This window comes from Mytilus trossulus, chromosome 1, assembly GCF_036588685.1.
Source record: "Mytilus trossulus isolate FHL-02 chromosome 1, PNRI_Mtr1.1.1.hap1, whole genome shotgun sequence".
Lineage (NCBI taxonomy): Eukaryota > Metazoa > Mollusca > Bivalvia > Mytilida > Mytilidae > Mytilus > Mytilus trossulus.
The window spans coordinates 78,801,364-78,812,291 of NC_086373.1; the positions used below are offsets into that span (position 1 = coordinate 78,801,364).

General features: G+C 33.5%; 2 protein-coding genes across 2 annotated transcripts; both read right to left on the reverse strand.

Moving 5' to 3' along the window:
* Positions 1 to 3,714: 3,714 nt before the first annotated feature.
* On the reverse strand, positions 3,715 to 5,256 carry LOC134695654 (uncharacterized). Its single transcript, XM_063557025.1, has one exon. It carries the CDS (start codon positions 5,254 to 5,256, stop codon positions 3,715 to 3,717), a length of 1,542 nt encoding a protein of 513 aa, XP_063413095.1.
* Positions 5,257 to 5,292: 36 nt separating this feature from the next.
* LOC134695725 (E3 ubiquitin-protein ligase TRIM56-like) lies at positions 5,293 to 5,787 on the reverse strand. The gene has a single exon (XM_063557153.1). The coding sequence runs from the start codon at positions 5,785 to 5,787 to the stop codon at positions 5,293 to 5,295; it is 495 nt and encodes a 164-aa protein (XP_063413223.1).
* Positions 5,788 to 10,928: the final 5,141 nt, after the last annotated feature.

The following is a 10,928-nucleotide window of genomic DNA, read 5'->3' on the forward strand; positions in this document are numbered from 1 at the left end:
TGGTGATTTTATCAGTTTTTAATTTAGATAAATCACACAGATATATAGGTCAAACATGTGGAATGCAGTTGAACTAGCAAACATTTTCAGTAAGACTATTTGCCCCACTCTATTATTTTTGTTCACCGACTGTATCTTTAGTAGTTTACAAGTTAGTTGGTGTTTAGATAAGTTTAAGGGGTACCACTTAAGCAGCAACCATTTGATTTTTCTGGGGAGGGGGGCTATATATGGTTTTTTTTCTGGACAAATTTTTTCTCTCGCCTGGATGCTTCATACTTTGTATATAGATGCCTCATGTTACGAAGTTTCCGTCAGTCACATGTCCAATGTCCTTGACCTCATTTTCATGTTCAGTGACCACTTAAAAAAAAGTTCAGATTTTTTGTAATGTTGAATTCTCTCTTATTATAAGTAATAGGATAATTATATTTGGTATGTGCATACCTTGTAAGGTCCTCATGCCCCTCCCACAGTTTTCACATGACCTCAACCTCATTTCATGGATCAGTGAACAAGGCCTTTGTTAGTCTTGAATGAATGATTTTAAATTTAAGTTTCTTGTGTATAATTTGGAGTTAAGTATGACGTCCATTATCACTGTACTAGTATGCATTTTTTAAGGGGCCAGCTGAAGGACACCCATGGATGCGGGAATTCTCGCTACATTAAAGACCCATTGGTTGCCTTTGGCTGTTGTCTGCTCTATGGTCGGGTGGTTTGACACATTCACCATTTCCTTTCTCAATTTTAAGGTTAAGTTTTGGTGGTCAAGTCCATATCTCAGATACTATAAGCAATAGAGATAGTATATTTGGTGTATGAAAGGACTGTAAGGTGTACATGTCCAACTGGCAGGTGTCATCTCACCTTGACCTCATTTTCATGGTTCAGTGGTTATAGTTAAGTTGTTGTGCTTTGGTCTGTTTTTCTCATACTTTATGCAATAGATCTATTTTTATTGTACGGAATGATTGTAAGGTGAACATGTCTAGCGGGCATGGTCCTTTCAAGGACGGCAGTAAAAAATTTGAATGTGTGAACCCAGCTTAAAGTTTAAGAAAAATAGACCAAAACACAAAAACTTAACACTGAGCAATGAACCGTGAAAATGAGGTTTAGGTCAAATAACACCTGCGCGACTGACATATAGATTATAAAATATTTCCATACACCAAATATAGTTCACCTATGACATATAGTATTATATAAGTAATAGGTCAACTATATTTGTTGTGGGGAAGCATAGTTAGCTGTTCATGTCTGCCTGGCATGGTTCATCTGACTGTGACCTCATTATCATGGTTCATTGGTCTTTGTTTAGTTATCTTGGTTAATGTTTAGTTTACTGACAGTTTTTAATAAAGCTTTAACAGTTTATACTTAGGACTATCAACATAATATCAATGATTAGTAAAGAAGGCGAGACATTTCAGCGTGTGAACTCTTGTTAAGGTTTTCAGGGGAGCTAAAAAAAAAAAGGATTAAAATTTATATCCAGGTGCAAAAATTCCTTAAAAGATTCAGCTGATAATTTCTGCCTTATTATGTTTTCTGCAAAAATGGGACATTTTTCCATTTACTCACAATCTTATGCTATTAAAACGTCTTTGATATTTTAAATTTCTGTGAAAAAAAGATATACAATTGTCAGTCAGGGGCAACAACTCAGGGTCAATTGACCATTTTGGTCACTCATTTGTAAAACATAATCAACAACTGCCAATTTGCTGAAAGTCAACATTTCAGGGGCAACCAGAGTATCCAAATTTTATGAATTTTTACATGTTTTAAGGAAACAGACAATTTTGCTGAAACTGTTTGCCCAGCGTCCATGTGTTAGACTTCCTATATCTGCTTTAGTTTTTTTTAGATCAAAGTTAAAAACTGTGAAATGTGCTAAAAAAAAATAATTTTAGAGGCAATTAATGGTACTCCAATTCTGAAATTCTGAGCAGAGATGGACCTTAATCTTCATCTGCTATTTTTTTTTATCCATGTTAATAAATTAACTCTTTTGTACATTAGTTTCAAGAATTAGATATGAGCTCAAAACTGTATTTTATCCCCATGTTCAATTTTTGGCTACAGGAGCCATGTTTGTTGATGGATTAAATCCCTGAACACAATTTTCACACTAGATTCCTTTAGGAAATGGTCACATTTTTCCATATTGCATGATAAGTTCATGAGAAGCTAAATAAGCTTATTACTGTAAACTGACTATACAAATACCATTAATGAACATAACTTTTCTCGTATTTTATATAGATTAGACCGTTGGTTTTCTTGTTTGACTGGTTTTACACCAATAGTTTTTGGGGCATTTCATAGCTTGCAGTTCAGTGTGAGCAAAGGATCTATAATGGTTTACTTTTACAAATTGTGGCTTGGATGGAGAGTTGTCTAAAAAGACTCTCATTGGCACTAGCGCATACCACATCTTCTTATATAGATATAGGAAGATGTGGTGTGAGTGCCAATGAGACAACTCTCCATCCAAATAACAATTTAAAAAGTAAACCATTATAGGTTAAAGTACGGCCTTCAACATGGAGCCTTGGCTCACACCGAACAACAAGCTATAATGGGCCCCAAAATTACTAATGTATATCTATATAAGGTGTTTTTCTGCTTTGAGGACAGTTGTTTTGGCAATCATACCACATTTTCCAATTCTTATAGTGATGGCAAAATCCAACATTGTCTTATATAACAGATGAGCTAAAAAACAAAACAAATGAAAGGTGTAAATTTCAAAGAGAAAAACACTCAACATTTAATAAAGACATCTAAAGGTCAACGTACATCTATAAACTTCAATAATTACCCAAGAAAACATGTTTTTAACAGAGGTTTTATGAGCCGAACAGCTCTCAATAATCTGAACCTAGAGTGACCTAGACCTTAGACTAAATATATATATACATGTACATGAATATTTCATACTGAACTACTTATAATCACCAGTTTTCAGGAAAAATTCACCAACCAGTGTGATTTTTATCTTTGAACACATGACAATATGGGTATGTGAATATGTAAGAATTTATAAAACATGTAGTTTTACTGTGTGTTTGTTTTTTCTACATTGGCTAGAGATCTAGGGGTAGGGTTTTATTTTAAAAAACATGTTTAACCAAGACACATATTTGCACCTTTTCCTAGTCAGGAGCCTTTGTCATCTTTGTAAGCCTTGCATGATTTTAATTTATGTTCAATTATATATTTCAGAGTTTAATATGATGTTCATTATCACAGAACTAGTACACAATTTTGTATAGGGGCCAACTGAAGCACACCTTCTGGTGCATGATTTTCATGTGTATTGATGCCTTATTGGTTGCTTTCTGATGTTCGGTGCTCTTTGGTTGGGTTGTTGCTTCTTTGACACATTCTACATTCCCATTCTCAATTCTATGTAAAGTCTGTATAACTCTTCTACCCTCTGAAATATTAAAGCTTTATTCATATTAGAAAGTAGTTGAAACTTACAGAAAATCTCACTTATAGTGACTTATCTTGACATTTAATTTATACAAATTTACTTCAAGTCAGAGAAAAGTCTTAACTTACTAGCAATCTGGTCTGATATGAGATCCATTCAAATAGGTTTACTTTCAATTACATTTTTAACTAACTAAAAGTCCTTTTTATTTACTTAAATTCTATTTAAATGTTCTGAAGTTGCCTTTCAAAGTTGCTGCTAATCTTTCAATTTCCATGTACTGGTACCTGTACCATGTGTACCATGCTTAAAACCATGGCTTTGATCTTCTCCATTTCCCCAATGAGTTGTGCACCAACATTTTCACTTGCATCAGCCTCTACTTCTAAATAACCCTCATTCTCTATTTCATACACATATATAGTACTACCCATATCATTTGTGACTAGCAGGTACTTCTGATCCTTACTTAAACAAAGACCCATTGGCCTTATTAACTCCTCCTGCACATCAAAGGTATATGATTTTGAACCATCACATGACATCAGGCCAATCTTATCAGCTTCATAATCGGCATAATATACATTTCCTTTATCATCTGTTTCTACAGCTTCCACTTGCTCCATTGTATCATCAGTATAAATAAAGCTGTCACTTTCATCTTCTTGCATGTCTGGAAATGTTTTGAAGTATATAATGTCACCACATGAAAAATAAAATCCTTTTTTGTTTACATGGACATAACTTGAGCTGTCAAGCCCTGGTAATTCTTCAACTTTCATGCATAACGTTCCTTTTAAACGGTCATAACATTCAATTGCCTTTTCCTGTCTTACAACAAGGAACTTTTCATTCAGTGAAATACCTCCCGAGTTCGTGTTTATAGGAAACTTTTGATCAATCATGAGTGTATTTTCGTTTAAGAATTCTATGGTTCCATCCTCATCATTAAGTAAAGCAATATAGCCATGTCCATCAGAAGCTAAATCATATGGTGAATATTGAAGCTGGAGTGTCATTAACTTTCTACTGTCAATAGTGTACACCTCAATGCATTTTGAAAAAAAATCTGATACAAAAATGTATCCATTGCTAGAAAAGCATGCTTCATTGTTTCGTTTTTCCTTTTTGATTTCAGATATTAATTTTAACTTGACACTAGGCAGCAGATTACAGGTTAATGTGAATTCACATTGTTGGCTGATTGTTGACACCATACAGTTTTCTAAGGCATTATCGATGTTGTCTAGTTCTTTACTAACAGTTGATGTTAGATGTGAATGAAAGTAGTTGTTAGTGAAATGATTTGTAAACTTGGTATGCAAAGGAGATTTTTTACCAAGTTCCTTCATCGTTGCCATTATCTGAACATTTGATGCCTTTTCAAAAACGGTTGTAAAAATGCTCAATTCATTGTCAATGGCAGCGATTCTATCATCTAATTCTTTAACCTTTGTGCTATATTTCCTCTCACTGTTTTCTGAAAACTGTGTTAATTCAGCAGTCAGTTTGTCAGAAATAATATCAACCTTGTTCTTGATATCTTGTCTGAAGTCATTTAGCTCTTCAACAATAGAAAGAACTTGATCTTCAAACTTTTTGGAATCCTCAATGTACCTTTCTCTTAATATTTTGAGTTTCTGTTTACTGCATACTAAGGTTTCTTTTATATTCTTTGGTAAGTCTGATTGACAAATATCTTTTGCAGCAATCTCTATTGTTTTAACAGTAGCACATCTCCTATGATACACTGATACACACAATGAACAGCATTCTATTTCATGATCACAACAGTACAATTTAAGCATTTCTCCAGGATGCCAATTACAGCATTGTTTGGAATTTTACAGTTCATCCCTTGAAAGCTCAGTAAACAGATGTATATTATGTGTAGCTGTTAATTTGTTAGCATGGTGATATTTAGTGCACATTTCACATAAGAGGTCTCCACAATCTTTACAAAAATTATTAGCCTCAGACTTTTCTCCAAGTCGTTCACAAGAAAAACACGTTTTGCTTGAGCTCTCAAATTGTTTTCTTTCTAGGAGTTCAACAATGAGAAAGTTTAAAGGAAGTGCTTGTACCCATTTTTCAGGAGAAACTAAAAATGTTTTTGAGGTTCCTTTCTGTTTTGGATAATTTAATACTGAACGACAAACTGGACATTCTAATGTCTGCTGATTACCAGATGAAGCTGTGAAGTGTTTACAATAGGCTACAATGCATGTTTCACAAAACGAATGCAGGCAAGGCAAACACTTTGGAACTGTCATTTGTTCTAAACATATGGGACATGTTGTCAGATCCGCGTTTGAAATTTCTGGATTTATAGAAGCCATGGTAAAGTGTTTCCAATCCGCCAGTCACTGTTAACGTTACTATGATGGGTCTTGGGTTTGGCTTTGCTAAAATGGAAAACAAAAAGCAATGAACAAAATGAAACAAAATGGAGTGAACAAAATTAAATAAAAGCAAACAAAACTGAATATAATATATTTGATAGACTTAATACTACAAATAAATGAGGGAATGTGTTCATGGCACACCGGTGATGCTCCTGCTTGAATATATTGTTATAAAGGGACATAACACAAGAACTGTAAAATTGATTCCTTCAAATTTGTACTTTTACTGAGTTTTGTGATAATAAACATTGTGTATATGTCATAACATTTAGTTGAGGCAAACTTAAGTGAGATCATCATCAAAATTTAAAAATCAAGCAAATTTTCCCTTCAATAAATGGCATAAACTCTTAACCCTTTCCTCCATATTGACGCCTTTTGACGCCACCCCCCTTACTCCATAATGACGCCTTTTTACACCTGTGTAGTACCTCAGTTGAAACACTTTGACGACAAAGTGTCTGCAGTTGACTTAATAAAATTTGTATCCAATATTAAAAGGCATATCATAGGAATATCCGACTGAAATTTATTTGATGAAATAGTTGTTTTTTGAAATCCCATAATACTTTAAAGTATATGTTCAGCATTTTATTAAAAAAATCCTATGCGAATCAAGTATGCATAAAAAAAAATATCAATGGAGGAAAGGGTTAATTAACTAGTAAAATTTATGCCACAAAATTATAATTTGATCTGGTTTTTTTGTGGTTTTAAGTATTGTGTAAAGAAACCAATTTTGGAATGTATGTCATTATGTACATGTATAGGGACAAGTGTAAAACTTAATGCTTTTCTGCAACGACTGGGCATAAAAAGGTATCACAGGTAAATGCTCATATAAATGGTGTATATTAATGGAAGAGAGGGATGGTTTTCATTAATTTGTATCTTATAAGTCTACACACATTAATAAGGTTGTTAGTTTTCTCTTTTGAATTGTTTTTTCATTGTCATTTAGGGGTCTTTTAAAGCTGACTATGTGGTATGGGCTTTGCTCATTGTTGTAGGCGGTATTGTTACCTACAGTATAGTTGTTAATTTCTGTGTCATTTTTGCCTCTTGTGGAGAGTTGTCTCATCTGCAATCATACCACATCTTCTTTTTTTATATTGTTAGAATCAGCATATCAAAGAACCCCATGAATTCAATTTTTGATGAAATAAAACAAAAGTTTAATTAGGGACCTGGCTTTGGAAACTAATCTAACAAAGGAACCCTTGATCCAAAATCTCTTTATACATGGTTAAAAATCAGCATTTAAATTGAGAAACAATGTTAAATTTTGGACCAACTTAAAACTGGACCTTAAATATAATATCTTATTAATACATGTTTAGATTCAGGATTGAAAAAAAATATATGTTGAAATGAAACAGTTGAATTTTGTCTGTTTTTAAAAATTCTCTTCAAAGGGAAATAACTCGAGTCAACCTGAATAAATTATAGACAAATAGTTTTTTTTTATAAATAAGATATGCTTCAACCCCTAAATCATTGTTAGAAACAGAGTACAATGTATCAAAGAGACCCCAAGATTTTGATTGTTTATAAAATTAAATCCAAAATCAGAATATAAATATATGTTTGTTTTATAGACAAAACCTAACAAAACTAGAGGCTCTAAAGAGCCTGTGTCGCTCACCTTGGTCTATGTGAATATTAAACAAAGGACGCAGATGGATTCATGACAAAATTATGTTTTTGTGATGGTGAAGTGTTTGTACATCTTATTTTACTGAAGATTCTTGCTGCTAACAATTATTTCTATCTATATTAAACTTGGCCCAGTAGTTTCAGTGGAAAATGTTAGTAAAAATTTACAAATTTCAGGAAAATTGTTAAAAATTGACTATAAAGGGCAATAACTCCTAAAGGGGTCAACTGACCATTTTGGTTATGTTGACTTATTTGTAAATCTTACTTTGCTGAACATTATTGCTGTTTACAGTTTATCTCTATCTATAATAATATTCAAGATAATAACCAAAAACATCAAAATTTCCCTAAAATTACCAATTCAGGGGCAGCAACCCAACAACGGGTTGTCGGATTCATCTGAAAATTTCAGGGCAGTTAGATCTTGCCTAGATAAACAATTTAACCACTTGTCAGATTTGCTCTAAAAGGTTTGGTTTTTGAGTTATAAGCAAAAAACTGCATTTTACCCCTATGTTCTATTTTTAGCCATGGCAGCCATCTTGGTTGGTTGGCCAGGTCACGCCACACATTTTTTTAACTAGGAACCCCAATAATGATTGCGGCCAAGTTTAGTTTTATTTGGCCCAGTAGTTTCAGAGGAGAAGATTTTTGTAAAAGATTACTAAGATTAACGAAAAATGGTTAAAAATTGACTATAAAGGGCAATAACTCCTAAAGGGGTCAACTGACCATTTTGGTTATGTTGACTTATTTGTAGATCTTACTTTGCTGAACATTATTGCTGTTTACAGTTTATCTCTATCTATAATAATATTCAAGATAATAACCAAAAACATCAAAATTTCCCTAAAATTACCAATTCAGGGGCAGCAACCCAACAACGGGTTGTCGGATTCATCTGAAAATTTCAGGGCAGTTAGATCTTGCCTAGATAAACAATTTTACCACTGGTCAGATTTGCTCTAAAAGGTTTGGTTTTTGAGTTATAAGCAAAAAACTGCATTTTACCCCTATATGTTCTATTTTTAGCCATGGCAGCCATCTTGGTTGGTTGGCCAGGTCACGCCACACATTTTTTTAACTAGGAACCCCAATAATGATTGCGGCCAAGTTTGGTTTTATTTGGCCCAGTAGTTTCAGAGGAGAAGATTTTTGTAAAAGATTACTAAGATTAACGAAAAATGGTTAAAAATTGACTATAAAGGGCAATAACTCCTAAAGGGGTCAACTGATCATTTTGGTTATGTTGACTTATTTGTAGATCTTACTTTGCTGAACATTATTGCTGTTTACAGTTTATCTCTATCTATAATAATATTCAAGATAATAACCAAAAACATCAAAATTTCCCTAAAATTACCAATTCAGGGGCAGCAACCCAACAACGGGTTGTCGGATTCATCTGAAAATTTCAGGGCAGTTAGATCTTGCCTAGATAAACAATTTTACCACTGGTCAGATTTGCTCTAAAAGGTTTGGTTTTTGAGTTATAAGCAAAAAACTGCATTTTACCCCTATATGTTCTATTTTTAGCCATGGCAGCCATCTTGGTTGGTTGGCCAGGTCACGCCACACATTTTTTTAACTAGGAACCCCAATAATGATTGCGGCCAAGTTTGGTTTTATTTGGCCCAGTAGTTTCAGAGGAGAAGATTTTTGTAAAAGATTACTAAGATTAACGAAAAATGGTTAAAAATTGACTATAAAGGGCAATAACTCCTAAAGGGGTCAACTGACCATTTTGGTTATGTTGACTTATTTGTAGATCTTACTTTGCTGAACATTATTGCTGTTTACAGTTTATCTCTATCTATAATAATATTCAAGATAATAACCAAAAACATCAAAATTTCCCTAAAATTACCAATTCAGGGGCAGCAACCCAACAACGGGTTGTCGGATTCATCTGAAAATTTCAGGGCAGTTAGATCTTGCCTAGATAAACAATTTTACCACTGGTCAGATTTGCTCTAAAAGGTTTGGTTTTTGAGTTATAAGCAAAAAACTGCATTTTACCCCTATATGTTCTATTTTTAGCCATGGCAGCCATCTTGGTTGGTTGGCCAGGTCACGCCACACATTTTTTTAACTAGGAACCCCAATAATGATTGCGGCCAAGTTTGGTTTTATTTGGCCCAGTAGTTTCAGAGGAGAAGATTTTTGTAAAAGATTACTAAGATTAACGAAAAATGGTTAAAAATTGACTATAAAGGGCAATAACTCCTAAAGGGGTCAACTGACCATTTTGGTTATGTTGACTTATTTGTAGATCTTACTTTGCTGAACATTATTGCTGTTTACAGTTTATCTTTATCTATAATAATATTCAAGATAATAAGTGAAAATGGACAGAATTTCCCTAAAATTACCAATTCAGGGGCAGCAACCCAACAACGGGTTGTCGAATTCATCTGAAAATTTCAGGGCAGATAGATCTTGACGTGATTTACAATTTTACCCTTTGACAGATTTGCTCTAAATGCTTTGGTTTTTGAGTTATAAGCCAAAAACTGCATTTTACCCCTATGTTCTATTTTTAGCCATGGCGGCCATCTTGTTTTGTTTGGCGGGTCACGCCACACATTTTTTAAACTAGATACCCCAATGATGATTGTGGCCAAGTTTGGTTTCATTTGGCCCAGTAGTTTCAGAGGAGAAGATTTTTCTAAAAGTTAACGACGACGGACGCCAAGTGATGAGCTAAAAATAGGTATCTACTTCACTATTGAAAAGGGATTCAACTCCACACAGAGAAAAGCCAAAATTGTCAAAATTGCACTTGACTTCCCTTACAATATATCAAAATATATCAAAATTTCAACCAAGAGTTTGGCATGTTAATGAAAGGACACTGTTTCGCAGCTTCTTGTCCGCCATACATCATGGACATCCCATAATCGGTAACTGATTAGAAATTGTATGACGTCAACAATTCACAGGTATGGAAAGTAAACAGGATATTGACAGAAACAAGTGCCTGTGCAAAAATTCCCAGTTCTCAAACCTGGCAGATTTCTTAAATTAGTCGAGATCTGTTAAGGAGGCTCAGGGGTATAAGATTTTCAGAAAAAAATTAAACATTTAATTTACATTACAAATTTTATTAATTACCTTTTAATAGTAGTTGTTACTTTATCATATAGGTACAAAAATTAATTGGTGTTGGCCCCAGGTGACTTTTAAAATGTAGATATCATTGAAAAAGCTCAAAATTTTCTCCCTTTGGTGCAAAAATGCGATTTTTTTGCATTAAAATTGAAATATCTTTTGTAATTCATCAGTAACCTATATTTTTTATTGTTGTTTTCGAATAAGCTGTACTTAACCTAAATAAATGTAAAATTTAAGCGATTTCTGTATTTTAGTTCTTTTTTTATTTCGATATTACCTCTATTTCTCAACAGAAAAAAAGG